The sequence below is a fragment of the Camelina sativa genome, chromosome 11 (assembly GCF_030686135.1).
Source record: "Camelina sativa cultivar CO46 ecotype springtype chromosome 11, ASM3068613v1".
NCBI lineage: Eukaryota > Viridiplantae > Streptophyta > Magnoliopsida > Brassicales > Brassicaceae > Camelina > Camelina sativa.
In genome coordinates this window covers 37011821-37026254 of record NC_141890.1, presented here as the reverse complement: position 1 = coordinate 37026254, position 14434 = coordinate 37011821, and the positions used below count along the sequence as shown (strand labels likewise).

Here is a 14434-nt window from a genome sequence, read left to right as displayed (position 1 = left end):
TCGGTTTGGTAGACTATTAAACAATCAAACCGAGCCTTCATTTCGGTTTAGTTAGAATTCTTTCCAAACCGAACCATTAAAGTTTTGTTGGAATTTGAATACTGTAAAAAAAAATTTCTACCAGCCTAAAAAGTATCGACTCTTCTTCTTCCCACAAACACTCTCTTTCCTCTTTCATCATCACAGATGGATGAGATCAAACCAAAGGAAGCAGAAAAACTCAAACGACGCCGTAACGTCAAACCCATTTGCCGTGAAACTGGAGACCACGTCCATTATCCACCACCAACAACACGCAAACCTAAATCCAAACCCACGCGTACTCATCACGCGCCACCACCGATCCTCGAATCAATCTTCAAAGTCACTCACAAACCACACTACGGAGAATGCAGGAAGAATCACGCCGCCGATATCGGCACCACCGCTTACGACGGCTGCGGCGAGTTCGTCACGGCCGCCGAGGAGGAGGAAGACCAGTCTCTAAATTGCGCCGCATGCGGCTGTCACCGCAACTTCCACCGTGAAGAACTGATCACTGACAACGGAGTCGCCGAGACGGTTCTTGAAGTTCTCAAGATTTCGTCGCTTCAGTTCCGTCAGATCTTCTGCTCACCTTACGGCGGCGGAAAAAGCAAAGCGAAGAAGAAGAAAGAGGAGAAAGGAGAAGATTTGGTGGAGAAGAGAGTGAAGAGGTTGAAGACGAAGTTTACGGCGGAGCAGACGGAGAAAATGAAGGATTACGCGGAGAAGCTACGGTGGAAGGTGAGGCCTGAGATGAGAGATGAAGTTGAAGAGTTTTGCGTAGAGATTGGAGTAAATCGGAAGAAGTTTAAGATTTGGATGAACAATCACAAGGATAAGAACTGATGAGTTTACCAAACTCTATTTTGTGCAACTGTGTAATGATGTAACGTATAATTAACGATTTCATCATTATCGGCTTACCCTAATCGGTAGTTTTTTTTTTTTCCTCAAAAATGTGCTTGTATTAATTTTAAACTTGTTCCATACAAAGTTGCTCTTGTAGCCAGATTGGCTGCATTAGAGATTCAGCATAAAACTCTATCAATACATCCAAATTGTGGTAACAAGTGAGCTACTACTTTATTACATTCTCCTATTGTAAAAAAAAAAACATAGGAAAATAAATTTTGAAGTGTTGTAAACCATTAAAGATGGATCTCCAATACTGACTCATACAAGCCATGTTTACGAGGCCCATCGTCGCTACCTATTCCCACTGTAAATAGGTTTATGATTCTATTGAGTTTAGGGCTTGTTTATATATATGTACTCTTACCATTGAATGAATAATACAACCATAAGTTTCATAACACGTTATCAGCACGAGTTTGCTCTAAACACTAGAAAGTTTTCGAATTAACAAACTCATCACGAGAAAATCCCTTAACCCTAAATCGCTAAAACCACACGTCAGCCCTTGTTTGTTCAAGCTCGCAATTCGTTACAGCTCGTGATCAGCTCGTTGTTTCCATGGTCTTATAGCTCTCGGATCAATCCATTCAACCCAATCGGTGGTTAAGAAATGACTGAAGACAAGAACATACTTGTGGTGGATAGTGGATCAAGCCACACGATTTTGAAGGACAAGAGATATTTTATGAATCTCACTTTGAAAACGCGAATATTAGCACAATAGCGGGTATAGCTAGTCTCATTGAAGGCTACGGCCAGGCCCATATTCTTTTACCTAAGGGCACGCATCTTGAAATATCATATGCTTTAAATTCACCCAGCTCAAAAAGGAGCTTATTGAGTTTCAAAGATATTTTGTTTGAATGGTTTCCATATTGAAACTAAGGGTGAAGGAAACCAAGAGTTCCTACACATTACTGAGATCACCCAAGGCTTTAAGAAAGTCTTAGAGACTATACCCGCATTATCTACTGGCCTTTACTATGCCAAAGTAAATATGATAGAAGCTAATATGGCAATGAACAAGATGTTCAATGAACAATTCACTTTATGGCATGACCGGCTTGGCCATCCCAGTTCTAACATGATGCGTAAGCTAATCTTAAATTCAAAAGGGCACACTCTAAAAGAGAGACGAGTTATCCCTAAGAATCTCACGTGTGTAGCATGTGCACAAGGGAAACTCATTATAAGGCCATCACCAGTCAAAGTAACTAAAGAGACTTTAAATTTTCTGGAAAGGATACAAGGAGATATATGTGGACCAATACACCCACCATGTGGGACGTTTAGATATTTTATGGTCCTCATTGATGCATCGACCAGATGGTCGCATGTTTGTCTATTGTCCACTGGAAACCTAGCGTTTGCTAGATTGTTGGCCCATATCATACGTCTACGAGCACACTTTCCAGATTTTCCACTTAAGACTATACGTCTAGATAATGCTGGTGAATTTACATCCCAAGCGTTTAATGATTATTGTATGTCCATGGGGGTAAGTGTGGAACATCCCGTGGCACATGTACATACACATAATGGATTAGCTGAATACTTCATTAAACGAATTCAATTGATTGCTCGACCATTACTCATGAGGTCGAAGCTTCCTGTGTCGGCTTGGGGACACGCAGTATTATATGCAGCAGAGCTTATACGCATCAGGCCATCTAGTGAGCAGATATTCACCATCCCAATTACTCACGGGTCATGAGCCAGACATATCCCATCTAAAGACATTTGGGTGTGCCGTTTATGTACTCATTGCACCACCACAGAGAACTAAGATGGGACCTCAAAGGAGGATGGGAATATATGTTGGATATGATTCTCCCACCATCATTAAGTATCTAGAGCCAACCACGGTGATCTATTTAAGGCTAGATACGTGGATTGTCAGTTTGCTGAATCCGAATTCCCTACATTAGGTGGAGAGACAAACAAGCTGGTCAAAGAGATATCATGGAATCAAACATCTATGAATTGGCAAGATCCTCGGACTCTGGAATGTGAAGCAGAGATCCAAAAGATTATACATTTACAAAAGCTAGCTAATCAATTGCCAGATTCCTTTGCTGACCCAAAGAAAGTTACAAAATCGTACATACCAGCTTGTGATGCACCAGTACGTATTGATGTTCAAAAGGGACACAATCAAGTTGGTAAAGAGTCTAAGACACGTTTGAAACGTGGTAGACCAATAGGTTCCAAAGATAAGAACCCTCAGAAATCAAAGAAAGGTGCAATTAAAACCGAGGTTAAGGAAACCATAGACATGACCGCGGTAGACCCTAAAGAACCGATCAATGAGGTTTGGGACGCCAAACCTCAAGGTCCTGAAGGTATTGATAATAATGAGATCTCAACAAACTATATCATGTATGGAATTCAATGGAACCGAAAAGATGTTGACATCGATGAAATATTTGCATATAAGGTAGCATTTGAAATGAATAAGGATCATGAACCCACGTCCATATTAGAGTGCACTCAAGGATCATATTGGCTAAAATGGAAAGAAGCCATAAACGTGGAGTTGAATTCATTAAAGAAAAGAAATGTGTTTGGTCTGATCATATGGACACCATTCGATGTAAAACCAGTAGGACACAAATGGATCTTTGTGAGGAAGATAAATGAGCATAATGAAATCGTGAGATATAAGGCACGGCTTGTAGCACAAGGATTCTCACAAAGACCGGGGATAGATTATGAGGAGACATACTCCCCTGTGTTGGATGCAACGACTTTTAGATTTTTGATAAGTATGGCTATAAGAGAAAGTCTTGATCTGCGGCTAATGGATGTAGTGACCGCATTTTTATATGATCCACTGGATAATGAAATATATATAAGATTACTAGAGGGCGGTTACATCAAGGGAGATCGGACGAAGCATATTTTGCCTAAGTTCTTCTTCACACATGAACTACAAAAGGCCGGTGAAGTTCAAGTGGTACAAGTCCGATCTAGCGACAACTCAGCCGATCTTTTCACCAAGTCATTACCAACATCAACATTCAGGAAGCTCACGCATCAGATTGGGATGCATAGACTCAAGGATCTTTAGTGATGTTCAGAACAAGGGGAGTAATACGTGCTATACTCTTTTTCCTTCACCATGGTTTTGTCCCACTAGGTTTTCCTGGTAAGGTTTTAATGAGGCAGCATCCCCAAGCGTATTATTATGATCTCTTAGCATCTACACGGTTATGTCATCCAAGGGGGAGTGTTGTAAACCATTGAAGATGGATCTCCATAACCGATCCATACAAGGCCATGTTTACAAGGCCCATCGTCGCTACCTATTCCCACTGTAAATAGGTTTATGATTCTATTGAGTTTAGGGCTTGTGTACCCCTATATATATGTACTCTTACCATTGAATGAATTATACAACCATAAGTTTCATAACATGAAGCCCAATAATGTATATCTTGGAGTAAGTTTGTAGGAGAGGTGGCGCATGGTCGGAAGTGTACATAGGGCCCACTAATTAAGGTGGCGGTCGAGGCGTTGTAAGTGGTATACCAAAATCGAACCCAGACGAGTGTGGAGTCGAGTGGGCTCACACCGTCATAGATGACGGTCTTGGTGCACAATGAGCACAGTGCAATATTTTAGTGGGGGTGAACTTTGACACCCTGGTTTGCATAGAGGTTGAAAAGAATTGATTTGACCACCAATGTCACCAAAGTGGACTTATATTTTTGGTCAAAGGTCCTGAGAGAACTCCAGAGTTAAGCGTGTTTGAGCTCGAGTAGTCTCATGATGGGTGACCTTCCGGGAAGTGATTGTCGGAACTGTGCGAGTGAGGACAAAACACAGGAAAATATCATGTGGTGATTTGTAGAAACGGCAACAAATCTTTAAAGCCTTCTGAACATAGCAAACCAATCGTCAGATATGGATGAGCTCACGAGCCTAGTGAGAATACATGAGGCCCACTAAACAAGGTGGGCCCATGGATCAGAAGTGGACATAGGACCCACGAAATAAGATGGCTGTTGGGGTTTTACAATTATTGATATGGGTATCCGCAAAAACAAGTCATTAGCAGAGGCGTGGACTAGTCATTGTCGAGTGCGACACCGAGTGGTCGTTTTAAACACGGTAAAAAAATGCACTTTATGTCAAATGGCAGAACCGTAATGAGGGGGACGATGTGGTTGTATATGGAAGGGAAGAAATAATGTTTACAAATCAAAGTTCTCTACAACTGATACGTGGAATCACACATGCAGAGTGGCAACCAACGTGACTTGGTATAATGGGGTATGGTTTATGCATGCCATGCCAAAGTTTTCCTTCTGTATTTGGTTTGCAGTGCAAGACAGATTATCAACCGGAGACCGCACGATCCAATGGAACCAATTTTTATCTCTTCTCCTCATTAGGGATAGACGATATGATAACAGCTTGCAAGCCTGGTTCCTCTAGACCTTGATTTCAAATTAGTTTTCGGCTTTATTCTTTTCAACTATACAATGCAATAGTCATAAAAATATTATATTTTGTTTGAATATAATTTAACATTAAATTATAAAAAGAAAAAAAAATCCACCACAAATCAACCAGTATGAAGAGAAGGTAATTGAGAAGTTAGGAGAAGTGGATCGTGTCCATGATACATATGGTGACACCATTATTCAAGAAGACATCACCGAAAAAAGATTACTTCGCTCAACAAGATTTCAACGTTGGTGGTCCTAATGCAAATGCAATGATAACCTTTAATACAGGCGAAAAAGTGAGAGTCACACACATTAGGTTTCATCGTATACTAAGTTTTGCCTGAATGATTTTTCTCCACTTTACAGTATTATGCGACCAGACGTCTTTAGGTTTAATTTGGCATCTCTAAACTTGCATCCGTATATTTCAAAATATAGTAGTAATAATAACCAAAAGAAAGTTTCTTACCATTGGCTTTTTTTTTGGTTTAAATTTTTTTTTCTTACCATTGGCTTTTGTCGAAAGGATGACAATTTTACATATTTACAAGAGCTTCTCTCGCCAGCATTAGGCTTCATATAATCGAAAAGGTACGAAAAAAACCTTATGAACACTTACTTGATTAAAGAAGATAATTTAGATAATCTCCGATATAAACAAACAAAGAAAGAATCTCTTTAAAATTGTCGCAAACTCATGGGATGTGCATCTTTAGCGACTAATCCTTCATGTTGTTCTAATCGCGCAAAAGATAGTGAAGGCATAACAGGCTTATCTTCAGGCGTTGGCGCCATCGAAGGCTCCATTACCAACTTCTCTTCTTCTACGCGACTAACAAACTCTTGTGCCAAATGCATTTCTTCTGTATATCCCATCATCCGCCTTGGACTAGATTCCTTGATTTTTTTTTCTGAAATCCATATAAAAAAATATTGAATATTTTTATAGAAGAAAAACTAAAATGTTCACTTTTATCAACCAAAACGTTCGGGCCTGAGCCAGTAGCCTCCCTAAGCCTGGAACAAGCATTTGATAATACCCTTATTGGGTTTAAATAATTATTTCCAAGCGGGATTGAATTGAAGATGCAAGGTTCAACTTCCTTTGAAGGACCGAGTCAACGATCATTTTCATGACTTATATAAATGACGTTTGATGTAAGAAGAGATTGTTAAGAAGTATACCTTGATCATCAGAGAGTGTTGGAAGGTTTTTGAGAGATTGAGACCAGCTAATAAGCATTGGGGTGATAATGGTGAGAAGAGCCCAGAAGAAGAAGATCATGACGTAGGCCCTTCCTTTCATTTCTCAACAACAATTTTTATTTTTATTTTCTAACCAAATTAAAGATTGATGATGTTTGTTTCATCCTTAATAACCCAACCAGAAAATACAAAATGGGTTTGGGAAGAAGACAACTTCTTCCAACAAATAAACGTCGAGCTGGCCATGTTTGCATAACATTCTCAACACTTTCTTCCTTGTTTATTTTATTTTTATTATTTGTATGTTTTAATAATCTCGCATGAAGTCAAGCATTTCAACAAGTTTGTTTGATTTAATTAACTTATGTTTGGTGGTTAGGATGGTGGTTGTTTTGGTATCATTTTCGGTCCGGTCTAATCCGCTCCTAATTTTTTTGTTTTGTCATTTGGTCCAACTGACTAATTTTAAATCCATATTTGGAACGTTAAATAGCAACTATGACTAGATAGATAGTAGACCACATGACTTGATGTTACAATGTTGCAGAATCAGGGTTTGATGCCCATATTCACAGAGCAATTCAGTGCTCCTATGTTCTTGATCGAAACGGATTGACATTGGATTGTCGCTACAACCTTCTCGGAATGTAGGATATTTATACAAATATGAATCGTGAAAGATAGTGTTTTTCTTAGTTTTTTTTTCCCCTCGAATTCTTCAATCAATTTGGACGTTGTTTAGTGCTTAGTTCAAAATGGCTTCGTATACCAAAAACACGTTTGTTCTTTGTTAACCTAATTACATATGATCAACTAGTTCGTAGATAACAATTCTAAACTCTTAATCATTTTTTCTTTGATGGTTAATGGTATATACGGAAACAAATGGTGGATAAGCAAATGATTGAGAGAGAAGGCAAAGTCAATGGGTCTGGTTTACATGGTCCGCATCAGCCAATGTTTTCCGTAGTTGTCACCATGTAGGGGGCCACTTATGTTTTCTATTTGACTAAATGACGTCGAACTTATCATAAATTTGATATTATAATCAAAGTCTACGTTTAGCTTGACACCAACTCACCAAGGAATTGCAGAAACAACGAGATAGGAAGTCGTGAACAGATTTCAGATTTAAAACCAAAAGAGCAAACTACTAGAAAGTCTTAATGGCAGCTATTGAGTTTATCTCACCAAATGACAACTTCACGAGGTTCCCAAGCATACATCTAAACCCGCAGCCATTTGCAAAGTAAATCCAGCTAACATCAAAATAAAATAGTTCCAGCGTTACACACACACAAAAGCCTTACATTTCCATTGGAGCCACGTCTTGGTCACCTGCACCAGCACCACCTTGTTCTGCAGGTGCAACAGCAGCAGCTTCGGCCTCACCCTCACCAGCCTCGTCGCCTTCCTCTTCCTCTGGCACTTTCTCAAATGTGTCAATCACTTTCTGTATCGCTTCTTGGTCTAAGAAGTGGAATGGCTCATCGACTCCTAGAATAGCGACTGTGCAGAGAGAACTCTTCAGCGTTTCCCCTTGCAATGTCTCCCTAACAGCCAAAATTGCATCTTTGATAAGATCTTCTCTTGAAGAATCCCCAAAGCTCTCAAACCTGCGTTCCAGATAGGTCTTTGCCGCTTGGGAACGGGATCCAATAGCAAAAGCTTGGTACTCAAAGTAGTTTCCGCTTGGACAATTGTAGTAAAGGTGGGCGCCAGACTCATCCAATCCACCTACCAGTAAACCCACACCATAGGGCCGTTTCCATGATCGTTGGGTACAGACCTGTTCACAAGGAAAACACACACAAGAAGAATATATTATTTAGATCAAGAAGTATCACATAAAAAAACATAAGAATGAGAAACATGTAAGACTGTTCGTTTTAGAAAGACATATTGCTAGTGGCTTTGTAGCAAGCCAACAATCAAAAATGGGAATATAACGACAGTTGCGTTATAGACATCAACAAACGTGAGATGTAGCTGAAAAGTAAAATAGCTAATTTAAGAAACCATTAGTTAGAGAGATTAAACAGAAGAGATATGTATCACATAATGATAGGCAAGATGTTGAACATCATAGCAGGAGTAATGACCGGTGAGAAAAGTGAAAAAAGATGAGGGCAGGACAAACTATGTAATAAAGCCAACAAATGGAACACTAGATGCAAAATGAAGACCAAAGTCCAAATCTTAAAAATGACAACTGAATCTCTTAGTGACAGCTCCACAAACAAGCAAAAGTACCAAAAGAAAATCAAACTGAGTCTTCTAGCATCCTAATTTTAAAAGTGAATGTTTGTATACAAACCTAAATCCAATTATTAGACGAAATAACGATAGATCCTCGTAATGGCAACTGCAGAAACAAGTAAATGTACCGGAAGAAAAACAAAACTCATTCTCAAAATCCTAATGTCATGACATGTTCTTGGTAATGGTAAAACCTCTGTATACACGATTATGCAACTGTGACAACAACAACATCCTAAGAATTTACAAAACAGGAATTGATAAATCCTACAACTCAGTATCCGCTAAATCAAGTAAACCCCTATTAATTTAAGTCTTAATCACCTCAGATCACTATTACACTTGCTCTTAACCTCATCTCTAATTCCAAATCATCAAAAATTCATCACATACTCAAATCAGTAATTGAAGAAGACAAAAACACATTCTCAGCATATCGTCACATCTTAGAAAAGAGCAAATCACTAAGACATTATATCTAAACCCTAAGCGCAAATTCAAGAAGCTATTTGGCTAAATTTGGGCTCAGTGATTCACACAAAAATCAAGTGTAATCGATTCCAAATCTCAATTTCGATTACACTAATAGCTAAGTGAGTCAAAGTATGATTCATTCCAAAATTACCCAAATCTAAATCAACAATTACACTAATAGCTAAGAGCATCATCGAAAAAAACGAACCTGAGCCTTATCAGCAAGATGAACAACGAGACGACCAACAGGAAGAGGAGACTCATAAGTAAAAGAGTGATTGATAGACTCCGATCTCATATACCGAGAGAGAACACGGCCGTCGGCGGTAAGACCAGCGATTGCGACACCAATATGGTCATCGACTTTGAAGATCTTCCTCTGGTGAGAAGAAAGCTCCGATTGAGCTTTGTTGACACAAGCGAGGACGACATGGGAACGAGATCTGAGTCCAATTGCTGCAGATCCTTGCTTCACTGCTTCCATGGCGTATTCCACTTGGAATAAACGACCTGTGGGACTCCATGTCGTAACATCTGTGTCGTACTGGTTTCTGAACATTTTTTGCTTCTTCTTCTTCTTCTTTACTCGTCGGTCTAAAGGGTTTTATATAGAACAGACCAAAGCTCAGGAAACTTTTCTTTTCCTTCAAGCCATGGATGCTCTTTACTCTTTTTGATGCTCCTCTCTCTCTCTCTCTCTCTCTCTCTTCGATACAACTTAACAAATGGGCTTTGATTTACTGTTGGCCCAAGTATTGGCTCTCTAACTTATTGGGCCGAGACTTTAGGCCTATGTTTATTAACAATAGCATCATCTTTCAATGTCTTTTTCAATAATGATCAAATCATCTTAAGGCTTTTTGAATGGTTGTATGTTTCGGAGCAGACTAATCGGCACTTAATTCACCGTTCATTATTACAGACTAGTATACATTGTTGCGTACAAAAAATCTTCCTATTAGTACGCACTTGAGCATAAAACTCCATATTAATCTGTTTTTTTTTTTCATTCCACTATTCAAAAACTCCATATCATGGTAAACTTATAAACAACCATTCAAAAGTCTAAGATTTTTGTAACAAATATAACTTGCAAAAGTTTCAGTCGATTCAAAGACAACACTCTTAAAATACGTAAATAGGTTCATTCATATACCGTTATACTCACACATACATTATATATCAGTTCATATCACTCGCCAATGATAAATTATGATTAGTAACGTAAAGACAAACCCAAATCATACCTCCAATCGTAAATCGATATGACACAATTTAATAATATAAAATTTTCTAAGCACACATCTGTTGTGCTTGCATGGGAGCATCGTTTCTCTCGCTGGTTACCCCTGGTTCTGTCTCGTTACATGACATCATACCATCGGTTAGTCCAATTCCTGTTTTGAGCTCAATATTGTCATCCTTACTCGGAACTTTGTTGAAAGAAACCGGGAGAAACCCCTTTTGTCGACATGTCTCGATAGATTCAATGAACATTTCCTCGAGACTATACTTGAAGTTAAACCCCATCTCAGTCAGCTTCTTGGAACTGAACACAATGCCCTTTAGATTCTCATCAACACCTTCAAACCTGTTCCAAAGAGTTATTTAGCGAAATATTTGATTGCATAATTAAGGAAACTGGGCCTAAATATTTTCTCAAGTCCTTATCCCGAGGAGATCAGAGGCTTTAGCCGGTATTACTTACGTTGAAGGTACGTTGTATTCGGGGTATTTTTGCCTGAGAAATTTGGACATAGTAAGAATGGTGGCATCGTGAGAGGAACAAATATAACGTCCCTTGGCAGCAGTTTTTTCGTACAAGAAGATATGAGCATTACATAGGTCGTCCAAATGCACATACTGTCCTTGTCTTATGATCGAGTAATGTGCCTCGTTCCCTGAAGCATTATGTTTATTCATCGTTTTAGATATAACATAATTCACATTCTAACAAAAGAAGAAGCGCACACGTACGAGTGATAGGAGAGAGCGCGGTGATGAGGCTAGGCGGCATAGATGTTGTGATGAATGGACCGACCACCAATGTTGGAATAATACTAATGAAATCTAATCCTTTTTCCTCGGCGTAATCCCACGCTGCTTTCTCCGCTAATGTTTTCGACACGAAATACATCTGCCAAAAAAACGTATATATATATATATATATATGATCAACTTTAAATTACTTTGAAGAAGATCAGCCTTAGCTAAAGTGATTTTAATTAGTATGTATACCCATCCTGTCATCTTCTTGGACATGATAAACTCAAGATCACTCCAATCTTGTTCATCATAGACACTCTTTTGATTTTCTTCGACATTAACAGTTCCCGCAGATGAAGTAAATACGAATCTTCGTACAGTCTTTGCCTCGACACATGCTTTCAATATCCCCAAGATTCCATTCACTGTCGGTTTTATCACTTCGTTCTGATTCACAAACATTAAAAACTCAATATTGATTATTAATAATTATTCATATATACAATATACTCACCTCAGGGTCTTTTGACTCAAAATCCATGGGAGTTGCCACGTGGAAAACACCGTCGCATCCTTTTATGGCGTCATCGTAGCTTCCTTCGTCAGACAAATCGGCCTTCCATAAAGTGAGTTTCGATTTGGCGTTTGGCAAGTCAAGGAGATGTTTCACTTTCTTCAAATTCCCTTTATAAATTAAATCCGGTTACTAAAGTTAAGTTTATATAATCTTAGGAGAAACGAGTTTGTAAGAGAACATATATAGATACGTACCAGGATCGCGAACAGTGGCACGAACAAAGTAACCACGTTCTAGTAATCGCATCACTAGCCATGAACCAATGAATCCTGAAGCGCCGGTCACACACACGGTCTCTCTCTGACTTACCATTTTGTTTGTGTCACAAAGATGGATTGTGCTTTAGGGAAAGATTAATGTTCTATGTAGGTTTTGGTACAATTCTATGTGCTACGAAGACGTTATAAATAAGACACTAGAGATCAAGAATCGTTTCTTGAAGAAAACAGATTGTGGGAACAAAGAAGCTGCCGGACACGTGATTACCAACCGGCGGAGCACGTGGGGAACGTTGGTTGGCGAAAGACTACAGAGATGTGTATGGTACGTCACCAGTGGAGGATCTAGGAAAATATATTGTCTGGACACAAATGATATATAATAAAAATATTAAAACTAAATAATAAAACTTGTTAAATATGTACATATATATATATATATATATATATCTTTTTGATAATTTCAAAGTATGTTTTGCATCTTTGATGAGCCTAAATTTTAAAAGTATTTTTTTTATTGGTAAAGAAATATATTTTAAAAAAATTAAGTAGACAAATGCACAATTACAAAACTTATAATTCACTATAGAATATATAATTAAAATTATTTATCTAACCATATCACACAAACTTAAATCCTAAAAAGAATAATTAATTAAAAATGATAATAGTTTTTAATGTTACTAATTAGCTAGTTTTACCATCAATTTTCCAGTTAAGATATATATATATATATACAATAAAAATATGAATTAACTTTTTTTAAAATAAACTTTAAATAGAAAAATTAAATAAAGCGAAAAACAGTTACTTTTGTTAAGGAAAAAAATAAAATTAAACTGGACATAGAACAAGTTTAAAATCAACCTTAAAAAAAAAAGAGAAAAATAAATAGTACAAAGGGGGAAAGGGGGTTTACTCACGAGTACGCCACAATCTGGTAAGTTGATTTTATTATTTCCGTCGGTGTGTATTTTTTAGTCGACTGGTGGGTGTAATACGTTTGACTAGAATTTGTTTGGTGAGGGAGATAGAGAGACGAGAGTTTCTTTTACGTTCTTTTTTCTTTTAATTAATCGTTTTCAAACTTTTTATTTATTATTAAACCAAACTTTCATTGACAAAGAAAACATATATATACAGTCAAAATTTTACGTAAGCAAATCATAAAATGAATAAAAACAGTCTAAACGTTTGTGGTGGAGAGGGAAGATTATTTGTTCAAGTTTATAGAAAATTTTGTGGAAACCAACATTTCACGTCAATATCATTCGTGAGGTCCCTAAGACAAGAAGCAAGCAACCGATGGTCCATACCATATTTAAGCAACAGATCTGTTACTTACTACTGCATCTGTTACATAGTTACGGAGACAATACGTAATTGGTTTTTGTTCACTATATAGCTTATAAAAACTTTTTATTACGATAAAAAAAGGTAAATAGTGGTTGTGTTTGTTTTCTACACAAATCAAAAATCAAATTATTGTTTTAGTTTTATAATATATTTAAACACAATTCGAAAATCAAAGTAGATTATCTAACTATGGGTCAATAATTTAATAATATCCACACACATATACAATATATATAATTATTTAAAAATATACTTATGTATAAGTTATGTATATAAAAATAAATATAATAAATATAAGCATACATATCAAAGTTTTTAACCCAGAAAGGTATATACATGTTCTGTTAAGTTTCTTTCTTCCAAAGACAATTTATTATGATTCCAAACTTTTAGAACTAAAAAATGATATTTGTTATGAATAAAGAAAGATGAAACTTTTTTACAATAATGATTTAAACAAAAACAAAAATTTTATAGGTGCATTAAAATATTTTAAACTGAAATTGAAGTTATATAAATATGATGCAATAACACATCCTTTTAGTCTATTAATAAGCTTATAACATAAATACTAATAAAGTAACATTTAAGTCAATCATAAAGTTAGACATATGTATGGTTTCAATTTAAAATGTATGAAAGGATAGTGGAATTAAATAATTAGAAGAAAAACTGAGAATAATTGTTGGCCTGATAAATGACCTCTTAAACCACCTAAAATTGTAGAAACATCATTTCAATATATTTTTTTTTAATTTTTTACTACAAAAAAGAAAATTTATAAGTTTTATTTTTATAAATATAATTATAAATGTTAGTATGTTATTTGTTATGAACTAAATAATCATTTCTTTTTAACACTTTTTCATATAATAGAAAGGAAAAGAGTTCGAGAAAATTAGCTGAAAAAATGCTTTAAGCAAAAACCAACACATAAAAAAAAAATCCAAGTTAGTTGAAACCTC

The 14434-nt window shown here is 36.8% G+C and overlaps 4 protein-coding genes across 4 annotated transcripts; 1 reads left to right on the top strand and 3 right to left on the bottom strand.

Annotated features, from left to right (window-relative positions):
• Positions 1-43: 43 nt before the first annotated feature.
• LOC104725198 (zinc-finger homeodomain protein 13-like) lies at positions 44-1091 on the top strand. Its single transcript, XM_010443817.3, has one exon. It carries the CDS (start codon positions 187-189, stop codon positions 868-870), a length of 684 nt encoding a protein of 227 aa, XP_010442119.1. The 5' UTR covers positions 44-186; the 3' UTR covers positions 871-1091.
• A 4746-nt stretch (positions 1092-5837) lies between these two features.
• Positions 5838-6825, bottom strand: LOC104725197 (uncharacterized). Its single transcript, XM_010443816.2, has 2 exons — positions 6579-6825; positions 5838-6304 (listed from the first exon to the last, which is right to left on the bottom strand). Exons 1-2 carry the CDS (start codon positions 6697-6699, stop codon positions 6072-6074), a joined length of 354 nt encoding a protein of 117 aa, XP_010442118.1. The 5' UTR covers positions 6700-6825; the 3' UTR covers positions 5838-6071.
• An 881-nt stretch (positions 6826-7706) lies between these two features.
• On the bottom strand, positions 7707-10100 carry LOC104725196 (proteasome subunit alpha type-1-A-like). Its single transcript, XM_010443814.3, has 2 exons — positions 9541-10100; positions 7707-8388 (listed from the first exon to the last, which is right to left on the bottom strand). Exons 1-2 carry the CDS (start codon positions 9889-9891, stop codon positions 7906-7908), a joined length of 834 nt encoding a protein of 277 aa, XP_010442116.1. The 5' UTR covers positions 9892-10100; the 3' UTR covers positions 7707-7905.
• Positions 10101-10463: 363 nt separating this feature from the next.
• Positions 10464-12519, bottom strand: LOC104725195 (dihydroflavonol 4-reductase). Its single transcript, XM_010443813.3, has 6 exons — positions 12090-12519; positions 11833-12002; positions 11571-11765; positions 11310-11469; positions 11041-11233; positions 10464-10923 (listed from the first exon to the last, which is right to left on the bottom strand). Exons 1-6 carry the CDS (start codon positions 12205-12207, stop codon positions 10626-10628), a joined length of 1134 nt encoding a protein of 377 aa, XP_010442115.1. The 5' UTR covers positions 12208-12519; the 3' UTR covers positions 10464-10625.
• Between the last annotated feature and the right edge of the window lie 1915 nt (positions 12520-14434).

Excerpts from the sequence above, each read along its gene's own strand:
- LOC104725198 (XM_010443817.3), top strand. The coding sequence starts at position 187 with ATGGATGAGATCAAACCAAAGGAAGCAGAAAAACTCAAACGACGCCGT.
- LOC104725197 (XM_010443816.2), bottom strand. The coding sequence starts at position 6,699 with ATGAAAGGAAGGGCCTACGTCATGATCTTCTTCTTCTGGGCTCTTCTC. Across the intron at positions 6,305-6,578 it reads AACACTCTCTGATGATCAAG|AAAAAAAAATCAAGGAATCT; the intron begins GTATACTTCTTA and ends TATGGATTTCAG.
- LOC104725196 (XM_010443814.3), bottom strand. The coding sequence starts at position 9,891 with ATGTTCAGAAACCAGTACGACACAGATGTTACGACATGGAGTCCCACA. Across the intron at positions 8,389-9,540 it reads ATCTTGCTGATAAGGCTCAG|GTCTGTACCCAACGATCATG; the intron begins GTTCGTTTTTTT and ends CCTTGTGAACAG.
- LOC104725195 (XM_010443813.3), bottom strand. The coding sequence starts at position 12,207 with ATGGTAAGTCAGAGAGAGACCGTGTGTGTGACCGGCGCTTCAGGATTC. Across the intron at positions 11,234-11,309 it reads CGCGCTCTCTCCTATCACTC|GGAACGAGGCACATTACTCG; the intron begins GTACGTGTGCGC and ends ATAATGCTTCAG. Across the intron at positions 10,924-11,040 it reads GAATACAACGTACCTTCAAC|GTTTGAAGGTGTTGATGAGA; the intron begins GTAAGTAATACC and ends TCTTTGGAACAG.